The sequence below is a fragment of the Narcine bancroftii genome, chromosome 3 (assembly GCF_036971445.1).
Source record: "Narcine bancroftii isolate sNarBan1 chromosome 3, sNarBan1.hap1, whole genome shotgun sequence".
Classification (NCBI taxonomy): domain Eukaryota; kingdom Metazoa; phylum Chordata; class Chondrichthyes; order Torpediniformes; family Narcinidae; genus Narcine; species Narcine bancroftii.
The window spans coordinates 167,706,244-167,731,838 of NC_091471.1; the positions used below are offsets into that span (position 1 = coordinate 167,706,244).

Genomic DNA, 25,595 nt, shown 5'->3' on the forward strand with positions numbered 1-25,595 from the left:
ACCACCCGTCTGGATTTCTGATGAACCACTGAATGAAGCGAAGACCGTGAAGGTAACCTGGAAAACTTCGTGGGACGTGGGATTAAAAGCGTCTCAGTCAAATCCCAAGATGTTTAACGGCATCAATAAACACCTATGTACAAGACTCACTTTCAAACCCCCCCTATAAAGTAAATCTGCCCTTTCCCCAAACTGGTTGCTTATGGGACATTGCAAGATAACAGCATCCTCTCACCTGGCTTCCGACTTGCTTTTTCTTGGCGACCTTCGGTTTCTCGATGCTGGTGGATCTGTTGGCGGGCAGTTGCTCCGGGGACTGCCCGTTGGCCGGAGACTTGATGGAGTTGACTTTGGATCTGCCGCTGTCAATCCTTTGAACCCCGAGTATGAGGAACGCCGTCCAGAAAAACAGCCATCCGGTAGGAGACATTGCCAAAGCTTTCACGGAGGGCGAGAGGGGCAGGGGAGGACTGCGTGAGAGCGAGCGACTCCAACTTTATACGTCTCAACCTCTTTAACAGCGCCCTATCGGAATAAGACAGGGATGGGAGCGACCGCGGCGCGTCTGGGTATCTCAATGGGATCTATAATAACCTGCAATAAGAGGTCGTCTACGATTGCTCCAAGGTTGAAGCTGCAGATCACCGTTTGCGTCCCTCCAGCTCTCTGTTCCTGTATTTATAGACCCTCCTCCGACCTTACATGCAGGAGATGACGGGCGGCGTGGGGAGGGAGTGGGGGGTGGGTTTGGTCGATACAGGCGGGTCTCACTCCCCCTTCCAGCACCACCGCAATCACCACCTCTGTCCCCATTTCAATGCGATCATCCCCAAGGGCAAGTCTCCAGGGTGATAATAACCCAGAAGCGGTGGGGACAACCGGGAGGGATGGAGAGGGGCGGAGGAGCTGTGGGGGCCACGTCCCACCCCTCTAAACATTCATTGCCCCATTTTCTGGTGGACGAGGCCGGGATAAAACTCGGATCGCTCGCAGACCGCGTCGCGGACTTTTTTTTTTGCAACTGCAAACGCTTTCGGAGATTTTTAAGTTGGGCAGCCTTCAACTTCTCAATGACTGGACGAAGGGCCAGCCCCCCTTGAACCGGCCGTGAGAGTCAGGTAACTTGCTTAAGTTCTGCACAGCCCCTGACCCACTCTCGCCTCACCCGAGGTTCCACAGAGACCGAGGTAAGCGCTTGGTTTCCCGTGGTTAAAGGTAGCTCTTCCTCCTCCCTTCCGCAACGTGGACGGTGGAGGTGGTGGGGGTGGGGGGGGGGGGAGATGAGAGACAGGTTCACGTTAAAGTGCAGTGAAGATTCGCCGATGGTTCCTCGCACTTCGTCTTCGCACCCGACTATGGAGACAAGTACAGAGCATTTGACTGTTGCCCAATACCCAGCCACATGTGGAAGATCCCCGGGCTGGATGTGGCTAATTGTTATCGTTACTGGAAGAAATAAAATGATTAACTGCAGCAGGGAGAGTGATCTCCGTGCTCAAAATTACCAAAGACAGAGTGGGAGCGGATGGAAACCCAGTGTCATCCTTGTGGACTGAAGGGAGGGATGTTCTACGAAGCATTCGCCCATTTTGTCCGAGGTTTCTCCGTTGTGGACGAGATCGTTTTGTGAGGACTGAATGAGACGCAGTGAATTGGAAGAAATACAAGGAAATTGTTTCTTCATTTGGAAGGATTGGATGGATTTTTGGATGGTGGATGGAAAAGAGGTAAAAGAGTTGGGGATGCAGGTAAACTGTGACTGTTGATGGTGCTCCTGTGAGGAGATGAAATGATCAGGGAAGACAATTATGGTGAAACAAGAGATGTTCATGATAGACTCATGCACCCTTAGTACATTAGTCATGTTATGATTTGTCTGTGTCACCCTTTCCACCATCTTCAGAATACTTAATCAACTTGTGGCCCTGATTCTAGTCTCTATCCCTTCTAAACCCACTCAACACTAACTGCTGGTGTGACATTTACATCCAATATTTCTGCTCTTAATCTTGCTTCATTCCCTGGCCTTTCAGCACTCTGCAGACCAGGGACCAATTCGCCAAATGTAGCTGTTGAGAGGCTAATTTCCAGCTCTCTGACACCTCATCTCTCCCTCTGGACCAGGACTCCACCTATCTGATAACACGAGAGAAGAAAACATCCTTGAATGTGGTGGCATGTGATTTCTCACTTATGAATCTCCTCAGCAAAAGAAGAATTAGGAGAATGTGGCCAGAGTAGGATGATTCTTTCAATACATTGGCTGCTTTTCCAAAACAGCGTGAAATATCGATGGAGGGGAAGGAGTAATGATCTAAAATGCACTCAGAACTCTCTGCCATTTCTTACAGTTTTACGTGGAGCATTTTCTGTACCATATATTGTAACTGCTCTGATAATTAACTCTCCCTGTCAGCACCATTCACATTTCTTTGGGTTTCCCAAGCCATGACTTCCTCTCCGCCACAACTGATAATGTTTTCATTTGATGTATGTTCCATTTCCAACATTTCTGCTCAACCAAAACAAGCATTCCTCTTGTCCTCACATTCCATCCCTACAGCCAACCCATTCATCAAATGACTTTCCATGATGTCTGCCACCATCATTTTACAACACCTCTCAACTCCACTTTCAGCATTCTACTTAGACAATTCCATATGCAAATTCCTTGTCCATTCTTCTATTTCCTTCAAAAACCACAGTTTAGTTGCATCTCCAACTCTTTTACCTCTTCTTTTCACTATCCAAATAATCCTTCTAGTTGAAGAAACAATTTCCTTGTATTTCTTCCAATTCAGTGCTCACAAAATGATCTCCTCCAAGGAGAAACCTCAGGCAAAAAGGGTGACTGCTTCATAGAACATCCCTTCATTCAGTCCACAAGGTTGACTCTGAGTTTCCAGTTGCATGACCCATTGGCTCACGCTCTGATTGTTCTGTCTTTGGCCACTTTCACCTGAGGAACAACATCTCATATTTCAATCAAGCAAATTACAATCCCCAGGACTTAATATTAAGTTAAATAGTTTCAGAAAAGCAGTTTTTCCACTTTGCATCAGAGATTATCAGTTCTGATGAAAGATCATCTGTAAGGTTATCTCGATTTGTCTCTCTCCACAGATGCTGCCTGATCTGAAGGGTGTTTCCTAGCATATTGTTTTTTTAGTTTCTGGTTTAGGGTGAGTATAGTGCTTTCTATCTCCCAGATCTAGCTCCCCTCTCTCCCCCATTTTCATTCATCCACTCCAGTCCATATATCTATATTTATCAAACCTTCTGGCAGCCAGCACTGCCACCATTTGTATCATTTAGTTTCCCTTCCTCTCAATCCTATCACCTGCATTTGCTGTGTTTCCTGCCTCCCTCTCTTTCTCTGCAATTTAAATCTGAATTTTTATTTTCCTCATACTAATGACAGGTCATCTACTTGAAATGTGATCTTTGTTTCTCCCTGCCTAACCTACCAAGTAATTCTGGAATTTTCTGTTTTTATTTCAAATACCCAGGATCAAATTTCTTTGTGTTAACTTTTGTTGAGTTTAACTGGTGTCAACCCTTTTTATATTATGAGATGGGACCACAAGATGACTAATGTTCCATAGTGGTAACATTACTAGATTACTATCTCGGAGCTGGACTGTTAATTGGGATATGTGAGAAAAAGTTCTGTGGCGAATGAGAGGTTAAAATCAGGTTTCTCAACGGAATTTTCAACCTATCTAACTTCACAAAACACTGCTGGCCTGCACTTGGATTATTGTGCGCAGTTCTGGTCATCACACTATGGGAAGAATGCCATTATTCACTGAGACAATGCAGAAGTATGCTAGCTCAATTGGAGGACTTTGATTATGGGAAGAGATTGGATAGGGTAGGCTTGTTTTCCCTGAAGCAAAAAAATGCAGAGATGTGACTTGACAAAAAAATTCACAAGATCACAAGACAAAGGAGCAGAAGCAGGCCACTAGGCCCATCGAATCTATTCCGTAAATCTACACTAAGCTACTCTACACTAGCTCCAATTTCCGGCCTTTCCCCCATATCCCTTGATGCCCTTACTAATGAGATACTTGTCTATTTCTTGTTTAAATACTCCCAGTGATCTCACTTCTGATAGTTCCAGGCAGATAATAAAAATCTTTTATCTCCCCCCATGGCAGGAGATCAAAAACTAAGAGGAAATGGGTTTAATATGGGAGGAAGGAGTTTTAAAGAAGATTGGAGGACAAGTTCTTTTACAAAATGATTGATCTCTGGAACTCACTGCTAGAGGAAGTGGTGGAATGGGATTCAATCACAATCTTTTCAAGTCAATTACATGGACATTTGAATAGACAAGGCCTGGAGGGATACTAATTTAATTAGGGCAAATATAATTGGTGTAGATGAGTAAGAAATTCCACATAGATATTTCCCTGTGGTTTACCAATTCTATCTGTAACTTGTCTGAGCTGTGAGGGACTCTATATCCAATATGGTTGTCTTTTACTTGTCAAAAAGATAATTGGGGAGGAAATATAAATACATCACATTTTGCAAAGAAACAAAATTTTAAAAATCCTCATTAATTTTTACAATTAATAATAGATTATCATAATGAAAGAGCCATTCACATCGTTTCATATCAAGTTATTAATTGGACAGTCAATGGCAGGGTCTCGAGAACAGTCAGTATTACGGTTGAAGGTCCTGATGCCTATGAAGGGAGACAGATCTCCTCGGTTGATGAGATATATCCAAGGACACTGTGGGAAGCTAGAGAGGAAATTGCATGTGACCTGGCTGAGGTTCTTGAGTGGTCATTAAGTACAAAGGAGGAGCCAAAAGACTGGAGGGTGGCAAATGGTACACCTCCATTCAAGAAGGGCTGTAGGCCAGTGAGCCTAACGCCTGTGGTCAGTAAGTTACCAGAGAGCATTCTGAGGGAAAAGATATACTGTACATGCACTTGGATGGACAAGGCTGATTAGTCAGCATGGTTTTCTCACAAATATGACTGAATGTTTTGAAGATCTGACCAAGAAGGTTGATGAGAGCAGTGCTGTAAATATTGTGTACATAGATTTCAACAAGGCATTTAATCAGGATTTGCATGGTAGGCTGCACTGTAAAGTTAGACCACATGGGATGCAAAAAGAGATAGTAGAATGGATATAAAATTGGCTTCAAATTGGAGAGGATTTGGGAGGATGTTGCCAGAACTCACGGGCCTGAGCTATAGGGAGAGGGTGAGCAGGCTTGGGCTTTATTTCTTTGTGCAGAAGGACGTCCAGAATATGGGAATCAGAAACCAGAGGAGATAAGTTTAAGGTGAGCAGTGTACCTGAGGGGGTAACAATTTTTACACCGAGGGTGGTGAACTTATGGAATGGGCTGTTGGAGAATGTGTTGAGGCACATACTATTGCAAAGTTTAAGAAAAGTTTGGATAGATACATAGATAAGATAGGTTTAGAGCAATGGTTCTCAACCTTTTTCTTTCCACTCACTTATCACTTTAAGTAATCCCTGTGCCATAAGGGCACTGTGATTAGTAAGGGATTGCTTAAGGTGGTATGTGAGTGGGAAGGGAAGGTTGAGACCATTGCTCTTGACCCAATTGTTACTGAAATATGTTGCTTGAGAAAAATGATGATTGGCCCATTTCCTTTGGAGTTATGAAACCATGCACATAATGAGTCAATTAGGTACGATTAAAACAGTGGTTTTCAATCTTTTTCTTTCCATCCACATACCACTGTAAGTAATCCCATGCTAATCACAGAGCACCATTGGCACAGGGATTACTTACAGTGGTATGTGAGTGGAAAGTAAAAGGTTAAGAACCACTGGTTAAGAGGGATATGAGACTAGTGTGGATGGGACATTTTGGTTGGGGTGGGCAAGTTGGGTCAAAGGACCTGTGTCCATGCTGTATGACTCTGACCCAACATGAAATTCCTTCACTACACTCCAAGTATATGATAAGTTGGAATTTATACTTCACAAAGTGTTTTCCATCAAACTTTGAGAAGAAATAAAACAGTCACTTCTCTACTTGGATGGTCATTTCTATTGGACAACATAATACACCAAAAGTATTAGTTTTGATAACCATTTAGATTTAGGGAGTTGATTTACTGTTGAGCCAAATTTAAAACTAATGAAAAGTGTAAAAGCCAATAGCTTGACGATGTAACTTTTGGAATAAAGTTACTGGGAAGATCATTTCTGGGTTCCTCTATTACATTCAGATGCTGAATACTGAGACACTTCACAGAATACACATCTGCATATATTTTTTCCTTGTTATTCTACCCATCTTCTTCCCACCCTGCTGTCTATACCAGTGGCTACATTTATTAATGAAATAACATGAGAGCAGAGGCTATAAAAGTTATAGACTCTGGAGGCAGCCACATAATGATGACCATCTGCTAATCAAAGCAGTTCCTAGTGGCAGGTGCTCTATGCAGGGATCCTGCCCTTGTATATCAGGGACCTGGGGTGGAGAGCATTACATTGACCGGTGCCCTTAATGTTTCTGAATTTGTACACAGATCTACCAGCTGTATGCCACTTCTAGGGCTGGAGGAGACCATGTACCACATGTTCATGGAGTGTGTGAGTTGTAGCCCCTCTTTGACTTTCTGAAGGGGTTGCTCCTCGCATTCTGGTTACATTTCAGCCCTACCCTCTTCAATGTTGGCCACCCAGTGGGGAGCAGGGCAGAAAGTGAGGGGGACATCTTGATACTCTACTCCTGGGCCTAGCAAAACTCTCCATCCGTGAGTCCTGGAAGCGTACGGCTCATGGCTCCTCCTGCAATGGTGCGCTGGCCATTTTCGGGGGTACATTTGTGCCCGGGTGTCCTTAGAATAGGAACATGCAATATCCACAGGAACCATGGAGGGGTTTCGAGAGCGTTGGGCACCATGGTGTATATACACTCCATCCTCGATAATGGTGGTAAGATTTTAATATAGTTGTCCTGTGTTCATTTTTAAATAATAAAAATTTTAAAGAAGTTTTTTTCCCTCTCTTTGAGATTGTAGAACTGTAACTTAATACACCCTTATTTTGTTTGGTTTTGTTGCCACAGTGCTGACTTTTTGAACACTTTTGTGCCTTCATTCAATTTTGCAATCATTCAAGTTTGGAATGGAACTCATATCTAGTACACATAGAATGAGGAATGTACAAGACAAAAAACAGTGCTTAAATCTCACATCTAATTTGAGCAGATTCAGGCATGATTGTAAGTGACAAAGAAAGCTTAAGAAAGTTTTAAAATCTCGACTGGCCAGAGAAATAACCTGCCCAGCTTAGCCAGTTCGGAAAAAATACAACTCTAGTCCCACTCTTGGAGTAAGGCATTCAGCTGACTCAGTTGTACAAAAGATGACAACCTTTCCAGCAATGATGATATTGGAGAATGAAGAAAATCAAAAGCAATTACCTTTGGGTAATTAAAACAAAAATAAAATTAAAACAGAAAATACAATTTTCTGACTACAGGATGATGTCCACTGGCTGAATGTAAGTGAGGGATCAAATATGAATCCTTACATCGTTAGTTTGCTGACTCCTATATATATCACTTAGAGAATATATAGTATGTGTGGAGAAGCTATTCAAAAAAAAAGAGTCTTTTGCTTGCATTCAAAACTTTTGATTTATTTTAATATTGCAGAGAGAGAGAGAGAGAGAGAGAAACATCCATTTGCTTCTTGCTTTCTGCTAAGTTTGTGATTTAAATAGGTTGGGAGTAAGTTGGGGAAGGCAATCAATAATTAGGGCTACAGATGGTGGCTGAACATAGTAACACTGGTCTGCCTGCCCTTGGTTGTGATTGCAGCTACCCTGAGGTTGATTGCCAGATACTAAGCTCAAAACATGTGTTTGGGGTTAAGAATGAGAGCCAGGGCTCTTTAGGAACAGGTGATTGGCAGTATAAAGTTTAGAATGTGATTTATTTGGAAAGCAGAATTGACAGATTGCATGAATACTCCTAAAATGTGGTCTCACACCAGGCTGGAGTTATCCTAGAGGAGGTAAAAAGCCTTGTTGAGGATACATCTGGATGAATCTGTTTCAGCAAACCTGTAGCTAAGATTAGAACCTGACTCCTTCAGATTTCAAATTTATTGTCAGAGCACATATTTGATATCACATACAACCCTGAGATTCTTTTACCTGCAGGTGAGGTAGCATTACCACTTATTGGTAGTGCAAGTAAACTATACACAGTGTATACATGTAAATAAATAAGGAACTGTAAACAGATAATAAGTATAAACAAAATGACTGTGCAATACAGAAATTTTTTTTAAAATTATAATGATATGGATTATATTTGGATTGTATAGAGTCATTGGCTGGTAAAGGCATGGGCTGGCCCACCCCCTGATAACACTCTCCCCTGGACTCCTCCCCTGTGGCCTAGGCCATAAAGGTTGAGCCACCTCTCCCTTCCCTGCACTTCCCTAGCTTGGATCGGGCCAGCTCAAGTCTTATGTACAATAAAGCCTTTCATTCCCCTCAGTCTTTGTCCTTGTAATTATTGGGGCAACTGGTAGTGCCCAATAAAAATAAAGTGTAAAAGGTTCCTTAAATGAGCCCCACATTGAGTTTGTTGTTGAGGATTCTGAGGGTGGAGGGGTAGCAACTGTTTCTGAACCTGATGGTGTGAGTCTTGTGGCACCTAGACCTCTTTCCTGGTGGCAACAGCATGACCAGAGTGTGTACTGGGTGGTGTGGATCCTTGATAATTGCTGCTGCTCTCTGATAGCAGTGTTCTCTATAGATATTCTTGATAGTGGAGAGGGTTTCACTTGTGATGTCCTGGGCTGTATCCACTAACTTTTGGAGGGTTTTTCGATTAGGGGTATTGGTGTCCTCATATGAGATGTTATAGTCCTTAGGCAGATACTATAGACCGTAGGCAAAACCATTTTAGACTGCAACATGAGGGAATGGTATAATGACAGTAAAAGTCTGGGAAAATATCCAAGGATGTCCTATCTATTATAATAATAAATGATATTAAATCCTTAACCCATGCACTTTTGTAGCTCTTTGGAAAAGTTGATGCTCAATAAAACTTGATTTATTTAGTATTCAATATGAAGAAACATGTTTCAGGTACTTGTACATAAGCCAAAAGGAACAAAAATTAATAATAAAAGAAACTGTAGATACGGAAAATTAAAATGCAAATTAAAACAGAAAATAATGGAAACACACAACAGGTCAGACAGCATCTATGGAGAGAGAGAGGAACAGAGTAAATATTTCCGATCAAAGACTCTGAGTGTTATCAACATTTACAGTTTTTATTTCTGAAGAAAGTTAAAACTGGTCGAGTGACCCAAAATTTGGCTGGAGGTAGACTTGAATAAAATTTGGGGTGGGAGTTCATGAAGGAGGGCAGGTTTGACATCTGGATTTAAAGAAGGAATTCTCATACATGGAGCTGAAAATCTAGTCACCAATAATGCATGGAGGTCACTTTGACATAAATAGAGACTTTGAGACAGATTTACTGGTTATGATTAAGGATATAGAGATGCTGATGGGGAAATCTTAAACAAAAGAACAACTGTTTTAATTTTGAGACTGTGAGAGTGACTAATGTTAAGTCAAACGATGCAGTGTGAGGGACATGAAAATTGGATCTCTGGATAAGCTAAAACCTGGAATACAAAGTGAACCAGATTCATTGCAGCTACTGAGTTTGAAGGTTTTGAGAATGTGAATGACTGCATCAGAGTCTAAGAGATTTGATGTTTGAGATAATGTCAAAATATTATGAAACTGATGGAACTACATTTGAGAATAAAGTTTTCATACATATTATCAAGGGCAGCTCAGTTAGTGGTTAGAGTGGCCGTGACCTGGGTTTCAATAAGGTGTTGTCTGCAAGGATTTTTTATGTTATCCTTGTGCCTGCAGGGTTTCCTCCGGATGCTCAAGTTTCCTCCCATACTTCAAAATTGTTTGGGGTTGTATGGGGTTGTAGGCTAATTGGTGTATTTAAGGGGAATGGGCTAATGGGCTGGAAGGGACTGTTACCATGCTGCATGACTATTTTTTTTAAAAAAGGAAAGGGTGATTGGATATGGGCCTGTAGCTAAAAAGGACAGAATTAATATGTCATATCGTTAGCATTTGAGTCTTAGTGGAAGAAAATTAGCAGTGTGGCATGTTACAACTATTATTTATTGTTATTTGTAGAAGCTGTTTTTAAATGCTTTTTTTTTTAACCTGTGGGGCCCTCTAGGGAGCCAATAAAATGGCCTTACATCAATCATGTTCCAAAGTTTGTACTATTAATCACCCAAGGAAGGTGCCATTGTCAACAAAAATAAGGTGTGACAAATTGATTTGCAGAAAGTGAGGACAAACCTCAGTGACAGTTTATTTTATAACTTGCAAGATATCAATCACATGGTACTGCTCATTTTGACATCCAACATTCAAATAAGTTGTGGATCGGTTGAAAAGGATAATGCATGATTTATGAATTAGTTAAAACATCTAACTAAAGGCCAATTCACTACTCTTCAATTATTACTAACAAATAGAATGCACATCATATTTTTGTGCAATGGTGAGTCCTATTTCCTGTTTCTCAAATGTGAAAGCAATGCCGGCATTCACTCAGATGTGTGCTTAACCAATTATATTCCACCTTTTGTTCTTTTTTATATTATAATGTTAGCTGTTGGTTTTAATGTAACACTTAATCATGTATGAACTCTATTGCTGTAAATTCATAAATTGTATAAGGAAAAGCAAAGCATCCTGTCGACATCGATTAAGAGAAACTTAATTTATGCTATAGAAATTCCAATGCTGCTCTTCCACATTTAAATAACGATTTCTAAAACCGCAAAGAATGAACAAATACTATGTCTGGTATCAGTTAAAATGTTATCAAGATTCTCAAGTGTACAGACAATATTGAAAGCTTGAGCGCAATTCGGTAAGGTCTCAACAGAAAATAAAAGTGGCAGCAAACAACCATTGATATACTGATGAAGAATTCATGTACCAGAACACAGCTCTGTTGAATATGTGACATTAACACCCTCTTGCCTCAAGCACTTGAGGAATTTGATGCTTGGTACAAAGTTTTGCAAGTTTAAATACAAAACATTAGCATAATTGTAAATGGCAGTAAATTCATGCCAGATTATTTGCAATAACATCCTGCGTTCTTTCATCATTTATGGACCTCTCAGAAAGATCTTGCATAATTTTATTTAGCTTTCTCCACTGGTTTTCCTGTGCTCGTATATAATGTTGATGTTAAAAATCAAGTTAAATCTTTTGAAATTGACAACACATCCAGTCATTTAAGAATAGATCAAGGAATCAAAGTCTGCCAACAGGGTGAAGTGGTAGAAAAATGCCTGAATAAAGAGCAACTCTTCAACAGGAGGTTCATCGAATTCTGTGGAGGGAGCCAGTGAGACACATGCAAGAGTTTTGAGAGCAACAACAGCTATCGCTGGATGCTCCATGTCACAAATGATGTAGGTATTGTTCCATTGCCATTCTGAAGTGAGGCTGTGCACAGATGAAGAGTGATTCATTCTGTCATCAGTCTGTTCATGAAACTGAGCTCAAAAGAGCAGATTGCCATGATGGTTTTTTTTTCACTGAAAGCCACCATCAGAACTTCCTAAACATTTCTGATCATATGGGATGTTGGTGTAAAAGAAAAAGAAAATACCATGTTCAAATTTGTTCAATGCATGCTCCATCCCACTGAAACTAGTTTTATCTTAATTTTAATAATGTATTTTTTTGGCAGACCTTTGTAAAGAGAAACAAAGCAGCAGTAGACAGTAGAGCAGTATATAATGATAGCAGTCCTACTCCATACATTAATTATTACATTCAAATTGTAGACTATGCATATTGTTTAATGACCCATAAAATGTAAGCACGCAGTGCAGTAGTGCAGCTCGTAAAGTGATGCCTCCAGATCCAGCAATCTGGATTTCAGTCCTGATGTCCAATGCTCCCTGTGTGAAGTTTGCACAAGCTCACCACTTGGTTTCCACTTGTTGCTCCTGTTTCCTCCCACATGCAGGTTGATGTGTTAATTAGCAAATGGAAATTGCTCCCAGATAGAATCTGTGAGGAGAATAAAAAAGGATTCATGTAAAAAATTATAGTAAAATAGGGGCTTGATGATCAGAGCAGACCTGCTGTCATGCTGTCTGACTCATACTGTGGAACAATTGAAGCTACAAACTGGGGCTGAAGCTCATTGCTAAAGCAGGGAAGAAAAACAATGCAATGAAACATTGACATCTCAGTATGAATTTTAGATGAACAAATAGGTTATTGAAGACAGTTCACCTTTTATGAAAGTATATCAACAATGATTTACCAACTCTATTGCTATTCTTCATGAAACACACTCTTAAATTCATGCCTTGGTCTTTTTTTTAATGGAATTGTTGATAATGGTAAAAGATCTGGATCACCTAGACAACAGCAACATGTCTGTACATCAGGCTACTCGTAATCGACTGCAGTTCAGCTTTCAACATCATCATACCCTTTGTGCTGGTTAACCAGCTCCAAAACCCCCCTCTACAACTGGATGCTTGATTTCCTCATCAGAAAGCCACAGTCAATATGAATTGGAACCAATGTTTTCTCCTCACTGGCAATCAACACATGCGCACCTCATGGATGCATGTTTAGCCCAGAGCTCTACTCACTCCTCACCCAGGACAATGTGGCTTGGCACAATTCAACGATCATCTACACATTTGCTGATGGGACCAATGGTCGTCGGCAGAATCATAGACAGTGATGAGGAATCATACAGATCAGTTGGTTGAGTGGTGTCACAACAACAACCTTGTGCTCAATGGTAGCAAAACTAAGGAGCTCATTATTGACTTCAGGAGGGGGAAATATGGAGAACTCGAACCAGTCCTCATCGAGGGGTCAGCAGTGGGAAAGGTTAAGAACGTCAAATTTCTGGGTATCAATATATCTGAAGCTCCAGCCATTGTGATATGATGTGTCCCTTATAATGTCCACATTTGTATTTGCAATCTTCCCCTTTACTCTAATCTTTTATTTTGCGCTGGCCAAAAAAAAACTGGCACTGAAGTAATGAGACAAATAGTACAGTAGGTGGTGCATGTCAACCGGAAACTTATTACTCAGCTCAAGCTGATGAGCAGTTTATGTTCGTTTCTTGTACTGAGGGAGCAGAACTTAACCAGGTCTCTCACATAACAGCCACAAGCCACATTATGAGGAAGGCGAGCTCAAGCTGGATTCTCAATTGCTTTCTTGGCTCTTATATTTAAAAGAACAGTTCATGAATTATAAGGAGAGGGGTCAACTAAAAAGAACTTTCCGCGTTTAAAATGGACCCCTCTATTTTATCGATTGATCATTTGACAGCAGGATGGTTAGAAACCATACAGAAACTGCAGAAACTGATTTCCAAAGCAAAAAATTTTAAGTACTGGGTAGCTGAAATAAAACAACAGGGAAAATTGGAAATACATTGCAGGTCAGAAAGGATCTGGGCAGAAAGGATCAAAACAAACAAAACTAAAGACGCAATTTAATTGAAAAATAATTTCCAATGTTAGTACCAAAGTTGTAATAAAGATTAAAAATTTCGGCAGAAAATTTATCCTCTAATGGCTCAATGTTGGCATGCTCAAGGGACCACTATTAGATATGAGAACACTATTCAGAGTTGACTCCCCTATCTCTGCTTGTCTGGATTGTGTGATATGAGGTCTGAAATTTTAATTCAGATTAGGGAGCATTGTCACTGATCTGACGATCAATGCAAACATTGTTAACAAACTTCAAACCAATATTTTAGTCAATATTTCCAAGCTCCATTCACCAGGAGTGATACAGCGACTGTGACTGCTACCACTGTAACAAAAATGGGAAATTATAGCACACAAGGTAAAAAATTAATGTTTGACATATTTCTTCAACTTTAATATTTTAATGGGGTCATAAACTACTTGTAGCATTAAGGTATGTTAGATGATGACATACAGACGCAAGTCCACAATAAATTGTAACAAACTTTTCCCCCAAGGCTGATGTGTCAAAGACCAGAGGGCATAAGAAATAGGAGCAGGAGTAGGCTATCTCGCCCGTTGAGCCTGCTCCACCATTCAATGAGATCATGGTTGATCTGATGGTGGGCTCATCTCCACCTACCTACCTTTTCCCCATATCCCTTAATTCCTCTATTTTGTAAAAATCAATCAAATCTTGTCTTAAATATATTCACTGAGGTTGCCTCAATGGGAAGAAAATTCCATAGATTCACCACTCTCTGGGAAAAGCAGTTCCTTTTCATCTCTGTCCTAAATCTACTACCCTGTATCTTGAGGCTCCTAGTTTTAGTCATCCCACCAATGGGAACAACTCACCTACCTCTATCTTCTCTATGCCTTTCATCATTTTTTATACATTTCTATAAGATCTCCTCTCATTCTTCCAATTCTAGTAAGTACAGTTCCAGATGACGCAATCTCTCCTCATAAGCTAGATCACAAGATCTCAAGATAAAGGAACAGAAGCAGGCCACTAGGCCCATCAAGTCTGTTCCATGACTCTACACTAAGTTGAACTATGCTCACACCTAGTTCCAGTTTCCAGCCTTTTCCCCATATCCCTTGATACCCTTACAAATTAGATATTTATCAATTTCCTGTTTAAATTCTCCCAATGATCTGGCCTCTACCACTGTATGCGGCAGTGAGTTCCACAGATCCATGGCTCTCTGACTAAAGAAGTTCTTCCTTATCTCTGTTTTAAATGGATAACTTCTCATTTTAAGACCCTTTGTCCTTGATTTACCCACCTACATCCACACTGTCAAAACCTTTCATCCCTGGAACCAACCTGGTGAACCTCCTCTGCTCCGCCTCCAAAGACAGTACATCCTTCCTCAAGTAAAGAGACCAGAACTGCATGCGGTACTCTGAATGTTGGCTCACCAGTACCTTGTACTGTTGCAGCACAACCTCCCTGCTTCTAAATTTAATCCCTCTAGCAATGAAGGCCAACATTCTATTTGCATTCTTGAAAGCCTGCTTCACTTGCAACCTAACCTTTTTGCATTTCATGCACAAGCATTCCCAAGTCCTTCTGCCCATCAGCATGCTGCAATTCTTTGCCATTTAAATAATAAACTGATCTTCCATCTTTATTTCCATAGTAGGTAACCTCACATTTACCACATTGAACTCCATCTGCCAGACCCTTTCCCACTCACTTCACCTATCTATATCTCTCTGCAGACTCTCTGTCTCCTCTGAACCATTTGCTTTTCCCACTCATTTTAGTGTCATCAACAAAATTAGATACACTACTCTCTGTCCCTCTTCCAAATCCTTAATGTATATCGCGAACAGTTGCGAGCCCAGCACTGACCCCTGTGGCACCCTGCTCATCACCAATTGCCAACCAGAAAAACACCTGGTATCTCAAATCTCTGCTTTCTATTGGTTAATCAGTCCCCTATTCATGCTAATACATCACCCTAACCATCCTTATCAATTATAACTGGATGTTTTTCTATACACTGAATTTTGTAACATGAAACCCTGATCTCTTTGACTTACTGTAGCATTACAGCCTGTGCTTGAATTTTTTTATTGCATTATGTGCTGTACCTCTGGATTGACTTTCCAGGATAACACACAAAACAGAGGTTTTTAATGCATTTCAGTGCATACGACAAGAAATAGTTCTTCAACCTAAACTATGAATGGGTTCTCTTTCAATGGAAAATGTCCATCCTTATGAATATTTTTGATTTTATTTTGGATTTTCAGCATCTGCATTTTTTTTTTTATAATTCACAATTCTCAGGAGCCTTCAAACTGAGTGGAATATAAATAGGTCAATTGCATATTGAGTTTCACTAGACCAGATGCACATATTTTATTAAATCTAAAGCCTTGTCTCTAATGAATTTGAAAAAGCCATTTTCTAGCAAATGCACCTTGCAGCTAAGATTCAATAAAAGTAATCCTTGATTCTCATTACCAAGCTAATATGACTTGAATACTCTGTGGGGCAATTCATTGAAAATATTTAGAAAGTATTCATTTATTAAGTCTGCTATCTTTCCCCCATTGATCTCTTCCATCCTAAATTCCAACATTCGGAATGGAAACATCACATTGTAATTACTTCCTCTCAGCTGCTAAGGGCTGCATATTCCCAGTGCAACATGTTTACAGAAAAATGCTGGAGGAACTCAAAAGTTCACACAGTATCCGAGGAAGAGCTCAGGCCCGAAATGTTGATTGCCTTTTGCTTTCTATGGATGCTGCATGACCTGCTCAGTTTCTTTAGCAAGTTTCTGTACTGCACTGGATCCCAGCATCTACAGATTTTTTTGTTTAATGACATTTTGTCAGAGGCAGTTTTCTTCATAGTTGGGAAGTTCTGCAAAAATGTGGACATGGTGACTTCAGAAAAGGAATGGAACTATACATTTGAGTTCAGTCTCATATCTCTATCCATTTCAACTGAAGATTCCAGAGACTGCAGATATTGGATTCTTGAAGCAAAAAGAAACTGCTGATATGTTAGAACCTGACAAAAACTACAGGTGAGAGGTGAATTCAATGACAGGGTGCCTCCTGCCCTGTCACACCTCCAGAGTTCATGGAGGGAAGTGTTTGATTGAAAACCAGCTTCAGGACTGAGAAAGGAAAAGGTGGGTATGTTGTTTTAAAGAGAGGACCAGTAGCTGATAGAAGGGCTAAGGATTGGTGAAGGATGATGGACAACTGGTAGCAGGTAGAAGAGTGGGGGGCGGGGTTTAGTTGGGAGACAAAGACAATAAAGTGATGTGGAAAGAGATGATGGGCAAGAGAAAAATAATAGCAGATAGAGCTTGGGGTGGGCTAGGGTGTGGACCTGGGTGTTGGATGGGAGGAGTTCTTTATTAATTTTGTCATTTGGAAATTGAGTCATTCATTATGAAATAAGTGTCCCTCATACTGTGCTGAACCTGCCTTGATGACATAATCTGTCATTGAAAAGGTTATTCTTGTCTCATTTTAAACCCTTGTGTTGAAGTACTATCATGTTTTCAGAAGTAAAAATGGACAAGCCCATTAAATCCTACTTTCTTTTTATTCCTTCTAACATCATTGGAAAGACCAGTGACAGGGTGAGCAAGGATAATTGTTTCAGGATGAACAAGTCATGTTTCCATGGCTTTGGAAAATAAGTAAAGATCTTCAATTGAAATGGGTATGGAAATGGGATATAGCAGGACTGAGGACAAGTATTGACTCAATCCCTGTCCCAAGGTCATTTTATCCATATTTTTTTGAGGAATTCCTACTGATGAGGAAACCTGTCGATGCAAAATTTACAGAGTGACTGTATGAATGGAATTAATTACAACGTAAAATGTATGCAGTTTCTATTCTAAATATCATAGTGTATAAAGGAATTTATGATCAAAAAATTCCTGGGTGTCATTATTTCAGACACCCTTTCCTGGACCATCATACTAATGTCATTGTGAGGAAAGCACATCAGCACCTCTAATTTTTACTGAAGTTCAGTATGTCATCCAAAATCTTGGCAAACTTCTACAGATGTGTAGTGCTGACCAGCCATATCTCAACCTTGTGTGGGGGCACTATACATCTAAGTGGAAAGCCCTGCAAAAGCTAGTGGACAAAGGCCAGTATTTCACAGGCAAAACTCTCCCCTCCATCAAGAACATTTTCGGAGAGCAGCAGCAATCAAGTATCGACACCTCCCAGGTCATGCTCTGTTCTCACTGCTGCCATCAGAAAAGAGGAATAGATGCCACAGCACTTGTACCATTTGGTTCAGGAACAGTTGCTACTCCTCAACCATCAGACTCCTCAACAACAAACTCAATCAGGAACTCATATAACTCTTAGTATGCTCATCATTTATTACTGAATTTTTTTTGTATTGCACAATTTGTTTGCATTTCCTTCTTTGTTTACATTTCTCTTTTTTGTACACATTTTTTTCTTGAGACAGTTTACAGTTACCAATCAGTAGAAATTCTGCCTGGTCCACAGGAAAAAGAATTTCAGGGTTGTGTGTGATATTAATTATGTACTCTGACATCCCTTGACATGAACTCTGAACTTTAACTTTGAACTTTGATGGAAGATATGTGTCCTTACATGCCCTAGAAGCATAAGTATAAGCATTGAGTATAGGAATTGGGGTGTTATGTTAAAGTTGTTTAAGACGCAGCGAGGCCAAATTTGGAATATTGTGTGCAGTTCTGGTCACCTAACTATAGGAAGATTATCAATAAAACTGAAAGAGTGTAGAGATGTTGCCGGGTCTTCAGGAGTTGAGTTACAGGGAAAGATTAAACAGGGTAGGACTTTATTCCTTTGAGCGAAGAAGAATGATTGGAGATTTGATAGAGATTTACAAGAATATGAGAGGTATAGACAGGGTGTGTGCAAGTAGGGTTTTTCCACTTAGATTGGGGGAGATAAATGCGAGAGATAGTTTTAAGATGAAAGGCGAAAGGTTTAGGGGAAAGTTTTTCTCTCAGAGAGTGGTGGGAATATGGAACGATCTGCCATCTAATTTGTTGAATGCAGGCTTGATCTTAAATTTTAAGTATAAATTGGATAAATACATGGTGGGAGATGTCTGGAAGGTTATGGAATAGGGGGAGTTCAATGGGACTGTCAGAACAATGGTTGGCACAGAGTAGAAGGGCTGATGAGCTGTAGCATTCTATGATTCTATGGAATATACCATATATATAGGTCAAATTGTGACATCAAATTAACCATTAACAATATCATCTTTTTTTTTAATTTCAGGCCTATTTAATTAACATTAGTGAGTTTTTAAACTCACATTTCCAATTATTACATCAGTTTTATAATCAGGGTAATTGTCAAACCACCAGCGAAAGCATTCAGCAACCCACACTCTTAAAGAAACTCCAGAGTTCCTTGCCCTAACATATTTCATAAAATAATCCCACACTGCAAGAAAAGGTTGAAATTTATTTAAGGTGATCTATGTTGAAATAAAATTCCATGCCACCAATTTGAAGATGAAAATGGAGAACCACATTGTCCTGGGAAAAATTTGCACCTCAATCATTTATCTGTCCTAATGGTCTTATGACTTGTGGGATCTTGCTGACGCACATTTTCTGCCTTGGTTTCCTCCTTTACAGATCCTACACTTTGAAAGTAGTTTGAAGATGGGGCTCACTTGAGAGTGCACATTCCCTTTAACTTTTTTTTTGGTCTGTGCATGTAGTCTTGTCGACTTCATTAAAAATATCACATTATCCAACGGTTCATAGTGAGGTTGCTAAATACATTTGCTAATGCAAAACATTCCTCTCATTCTATTTTATGAGATACATAGGAAATGTCTCCTTCATCATACACTGCAGAATAAAACATTCACCATCGTGCCAGCCCAAGACTTTTCTGTCTATTTTTAATTCTCATTCTCCTAAAAGGAGTTTGTAAATTCTCTCCGTGGCCTCCGTGGATTTTCCCCAGGTGCCCCGGTTTCCTCCCACCTGCCAAAATATACGGGGTATGTTGGTAGGTTAATTGGGTGGCACAGATTTCATGGACTGGAAGGGTCTTCTACCTTGTTGTATCATTAAAATGTAAAAATAATTCTGTTCCGTAGAATCTGCTTTTGATTTTATGCAACGGAATGTTCTCTATTCACTGGCACTTGCACATTGGGAACCCCGTATGCTGCTGGAGGGTGGGAGAAAACCAAAGCGCCTGGAGGAAACAAATGCAGATGCGGGGAGAACATACAAACTCCTAGAAGACAGCGCCCCAGATTCCAACCCAGGTTGCTGCAATAACGCTGCGCTAACCGTGCCACTAACCAATTGAAGACAATTGGTCCTAATTTCACTAGCGGGAGAAATTAGTCAGCTCACTTTGAGATGGGCTGCAGGTGTAGAGGGTTGGAGACAATCCCTGGGAGCATCCTAAAAGTAGGTGGCAGGGACTTTGTATTGTCAGCCAAGAAGGGATTTCCTGGGTTCTTTTTAAGCTGTTCCTTTCAGGACCTGGACAGTGCACCTTTGATCGATATGTATCTGTCAATTATAATGGCTACTGCTAACCAATAATTGAACTATGATTCTTACATTTTAAGTGTCCACCAGATTGAAGCAGATGAGGGTACAAACCTGCAATGCACAAATGTGCTGCAAAAACTCAACAGGTCATGCGGCATCCATAGAAAGATAAAGGGTAACCAATGTTTTGGGCCTGAACCCTTCATCAGATATAAGAAAGAAACAGGCAGGTGCCTGAATAAAAAGTGGGGGGAAGAGGGAGGAGGAGAGGGGAGGAGGGAAAGGAAGGAGTGCAGGAAGGCAGGAGGTGGTCATGGGTGGATATGGTATGGGGGGCAGAAGAGAAAAAGTCAAAAGGAGGGTCAAGAGTAGATTTCTGATAGGAGAAGGAAGGGATGGGTAAGGAACTGGAGGAAAGGAGACAGAGGGATAAGGAGAGAGAGAGAGAGAGAGGGGGGGGGAGAGAGGGAGAGAGAGAGAGAGAGAGACAGGAGGAGGGGGTTAACAGAAGTTGGAGATGTCAATGTTAATTCCATCTGATTGGAGACTGAATTTGTGGGTGGCCTGAGTTTGGCACTGCATGACACCATAGACTGACATGTCCATGTGGGAATGGTGTGTGGAATTGAAGTAGTTGGCAACTAGGATGTCCTTGATGTTGCAGCAGACCAAGCAAAGGTGCTCATCATCAAGTTGTTCCTGGTGCACCTTGAGTGTGAAAGGGGCACTGAAGGGATCTGCATTCCAGCCCTGGTCTATTTCAGTCATGGAGAGATACAGCACAGAAACAAGCCCTCTGGCTGTTCAAATCTGTGCCAATTGTTTACAATAATCCCATGTTTATCCTATTTATTTTTTCTCCTCTCTTTCTTGTCAACCTCACACCCCCCCCCCCCCCCATCTGCTCCCCAGATTTTCCACTTATTTATGCATGAGAAGAAATTTACAGAGTCCAATTAACCAAGGAAACCTGCACGTCTTTAGTATGTGGAGGAAACCGGGGACCTGGAGAAACACACGCGATCATGGGGAGATTGTGCAAACTCTATGCAGGCAACACCTGAGGTCAGGATCGAACCTGGTTCTCTGGGCACAGTGCTGCCAGTAACATTATGTGCTGGGCCACTGCATTATACACTAATAGTTCAACTGTAACTCTTTCTTTCAAATGAAGTTAATGACAGACAGTATTTAGCATCTAAAACCACATTGTATGATGCTCCTCTCAGTTTACAGCTCACTTCTCCCCCTCAGAGTTTAGCAGATTAAATAGCTCTCCCCATGTGTGAGGCCTGGTGACCTTTGCATGTGATTCATTTTTCCCTCCTTACTTATCCTTACTTTCTGGACCACAAGAACACATTAATCAATTTGCTCCTCTAATAGACAGGCATTGGCACGAGTGAAGGGAACATTAAGTCGACCATAACTAAAATAGAAGCTGTTTTACATTTAGAGATGTTAACACTTGACCCAGACACTAGCTCCCAATTACACGAAGCCTCAAATTTAAAATTCTCATGCTGGGTGCCAAATCCTTTCAGGGTCTTAACCCCCCTCATCTCTGTAATCGCTTCTCCCTTGAAGCACAGTTGCCATATGTGGATGCTCTGGAACTGCTTCCTTAAACTTTCTACTCCTCTCTCCTCTTGTAAAATGCTTACTAAAAATCTACTATTTTCACCCAAACTATTGGTCATCTGATGCTGTGACAAATTTTGCTTGCCAGTATTTCCATGTGGGTCTTTGGAATGTTTTGGTTCACTAAAGGAGCTTTGTAAATTGTAGATCCACAGTTCTCTAAGTGAATTTGAATTTAGCTCAATGACCAGAAAAAAAGGAGGCCCTCATTGGATGCAGAGTTGAGGTAAAGGTCCCATTGTTTAAGGTGTGAACTGAGTTGATAGCATCAAAGGTTATGTACTGTAGCAAGTATGAATTCAGGTGCGTCTGTGCTTTGTATTTATGTAGATGTTAATAAACTCTCACATATTCAATGGGTTTGCAGAGTCAAATCTAATGTCCAAATCCCATTCCAAAGAATGTAAGGCAGAGCTGAGAATGCTTTGTAGCATACTCAGAATCGTCATGATCAATTGTTCATGTTTTTCTAATCGTTTAGAGATACAGCACAGTAACGGGCCCTTCCGACCACGAACCCATGCTGCCCAAATAACACCAATTAACCTACAAACCCTGTATGCTTCTGGAGGGTGGAATGAAACTGGACCATCTGGAGGAAATCCATGCAGATCACAGGGAGAATGAACAGACTCCTGACAGACAAAGCTGGATTCGAAATCAGGTTGCTGGTGCTGTAATACGTTGCACTAACTTTTACACTAACTGTGCCACCCTCTTTCTACATGAACTTGAGAAAGAAAGTGGCCCAATCTGCCTTCTCTTTGATTGCAAACGCTACCAGAGCAGTTTCAATAACAGGAGAGGTACCCTGACCAATATTACTGAAGCAATGGTCTGATTTCTTCCTGAGTGTACATTAACTAATGTTTATCCACAATGGTTAACAGAAAATCTTTTCCCTTCTAAGTATGTGCAAGGTTAGTGTTGAAAGCTCATCTAAATAATACTGTCCCATGTTGTTGGGCGCTGAACCGCAGCCATCAGCTTCTGATAAGGCAAAGTTTGAGTGAAGCAAAACAGTCTTATCCCACGTATCAAGTGAGCTATCAAGTCAAGTTTAAGTTTCTTGCCTCATTTACCAAGAAACAATGATAAAGTTTGTTTTGTGGGCAGTCCAGCTTGACACCTCATGCATAGTACAAGTGTAAGACACAGTACAGAATCACAGAGTTACAATGAGGGATCAGTTGCTATGGAACAAAAGAAACCTAATTTTGCTGTGGTTAATTCAGGAGTCTGATAATGGCAGGAAAGAAACTGTCTTTGGATCTGGTGGTTCATGATCGTACACTCATTAATCTTCTCTCCGGGAGGGAGGTGAAGAGAGTGTGGATGGGTGGGGAGGAGTCTTTTAATATGTTAGTGTTACAGAGTTCTGAGTTGTGTATTGACCTATGTGTTGTGTGGTTTTGTGTTGGAAAGTGACAGTTTGCCTTAGAGAGCCAAGGTGAAGGTGGACTGCTGAGAGAGTGGGAGATGGACTGGGCATGTGCAGAAAATTATTTAAAAACTTCTAGACTTGGATGACAAACCACCACTGGGTGTGCTGTGGAGTGGAAGAAAGCCCAAAACATGTTAGAATGTTGGGCATTTTAAAAGGGATGAACATTTCGAAGGCAGCCAGAAGGATCCGGACCAAGCAACACAAGAAGACAACTTCAAATTTTGTGCTCTCTCTCTCAATGATCTTTTGGCTTCAGTTTACCAAACAAACTGAATTTTGTTTATGTTCTTTGCTTCAGTTGAGATCGAAGTTTTATGAATCTTGTGTGTTTTGTGTTTGTTTGGTGTCTAAGTTTTTCTGTGGGCTGGTTGGAAATATAACTTAGACTTTAATTGCATGTTATATTTAGGCTGGGAAATTTATTAGTTCTAAACTGTTATAGAAATTTGCATAGTAACCAGAGGGCATTCTTATAAAAGGGGGGGGATTTTGAATTAAAGTTTGAAGGTGAATTTTTTGTTAATAAAGTAATGGTTCATCTTTACCCCTGTGTGATGTGCCTTCTTTGTGGATGATGATTTGATCTTGTAACATAATTTGGGGGAATTGTCCGGGATCAAACCAATTTGGAAGCTTTAGGGGTGATTGACTCGTGCTTAGTTATCAGTCGTCTTGAGCTTGACTTAACCTCCAGCTTGAAATTAAAAATAAACGGTGTGTGTATAAATCACCAGCTGAAAAACCAGCAACTATGAATATTGACCAGTTCATCGCTAACCCTTCAGTGGTTAATTTAAAAATGGCTAAAAAGTCAGAACTGATGGTTAAAGTTGGCAAGTTAAAACTTCTTACAGTAAGAACTGGGATGAAAAAAAAGGAAATTACCTGAAAGATTCTTAAGCACTATGTAGGAAAGGGGGTATTTGAAGAAGCTGCATGAGAACAGTTTCCTAAGGAGAAAACTTCAGAGGAAGTAAAGTTGGCTTTGAAAAAACTAGAGTTAGTGTAAAAAAGAGAGGCAGAAAGGAAAGCCAAACAGGAAGCAGTAAGGCAGGCAGAAATGGAGGAAAGAGCAGCCGCAAGGAGAGGGAGAAGCCCAAAACCCACATGCTGGTCAGGAGGAGAGGTTTCTGGTCAATAGACAAGTGAGGTTAGTTCCTCCATTTGAGGAAGCTGAAATAGACCAGTATTTTGAGAAAGTAGCTGTAAATTTAAAATGGCCACCAGACAAATGGTCACTCCTGCTACAAAGTGTTATGAAAGGGAAAGCCCAACAGGTGTATTTGTGTCTCACTGTACACAAGCAAATTTGTAAAGCAGGCTATACTCTGATTTTATGATCTAATCCCAGAGGCTTATAGATAAAAGTTCAGGAGTTTAAAAAAAGGAGCAACGCAATGTTACCTGGATTTTGCTTATAGGAAGGTTGTGTGTTTTGATCGGTGGTGTGCTGCAATGAAAGTAGAAAATAACTGATTTATTGAGGGAATTCATTCTGATTGAGGAGATTAAAAATTTTGTTCCTGACGATATTCAAGTGTACTTGGCAGAGAAAAATATAAAAACTTGGCAAGATTTGGTTAAATTCACAGAGAAATATGTTTTAACCAACAAGTCTAAGTTGACACCAGGGAAAATCTTTCAAAGGAATACTGATGATAATCTAAGTAGAGTAGAAAGAAAATCTAGAAGTGAGGTTAAAGGAAAAGAGGAAGAGAAATGGGTGAAGGAAAAAAATTGAGTGTTATTTGCCACTATTGTAAGAAGCCAAGGCACATAATAGCAAATTGTCCTGTACTGAAAAGGAAGAAAGAGAAAGGGGTGGTACCAACTGCCTGTGTTCAGAGTGAGAACGTTAGGGATATTTTTAAACCATTCATGACTGAAGGTTTCATTTCAGTTAAAGAAGGATCCAATCACGTGCCAGTTAAAATCTTGCGGGATACTGGAGCAGCCCAATTCCTTGTATTAAGCAAAGTTTTGAATTTTGGTGAGGAGACCGATACAGGAGATGTGAATGTAATTAAAGGCATTGGTGGTGAAGCAGAGCCTATACCTTTGCAAAAAATAGTGATGAAATCAGACTTAGTTAATGGCCCGGTTACAATAGGGATAAGATCAAGTCTGCTGGTGGCTGGAGTTTCTCTTTTGTTAGGGAATGATTTAGCAGAGGGTAAAGTCATACCTGCGGTGAAACTCACAAGTAAGCCATTGGTTTATGAGTCCGAAAAGGATTTAGAAATCTACCCTGCATATGCCATTACTAGAGTCATGTCTAGAAAAAAGGTAGAGGTAGAGAAAATCTGTGATGATCCTGTAGTGGAGACAAGCATTGAGGACAAGCATAAGGATCCAGCTTTGCTGTTGTCAAGAGAATAATTAATAGCTAGACAAAAGCATG

General features: G+C 40.5%; 1 protein-coding gene and 1 long non-coding RNA gene across 2 annotated transcripts in view; one reads left to right on the plus strand and one right to left on the minus strand.

The window, feature by feature from the left end:
• The window catches only part of dkk2 (dickkopf WNT signaling pathway inhibitor 2), a 50,648-nt gene extending 49,543 nt beyond the window's left edge, over window positions 1–1,105 (minus strand). The window contains exon 1 of the mRNA XM_069925757.1: window positions 236–1,105. Within this exon, the coding sequence (XP_069781858.1) occupies window positions 236–430 (195 nt within the window). The 5' untranslated portion in view covers window positions 431–1,105. The remainder of the gene's footprint in view (window positions 1–235) is intronic.
• LOC138757816 (uncharacterized) lies at window positions 1–23,695 on the plus strand. Its single transcript, XR_011353910.1, has 3 exons — window positions 1–419; window positions 3,124–3,182; window positions 22,229–23,695. It is a non-coding gene; the product is annotated as an uncharacterized lncRNA (long non-coding RNA).
• Window positions 23,696–25,595: the final 1,900 nt, after the last annotated feature.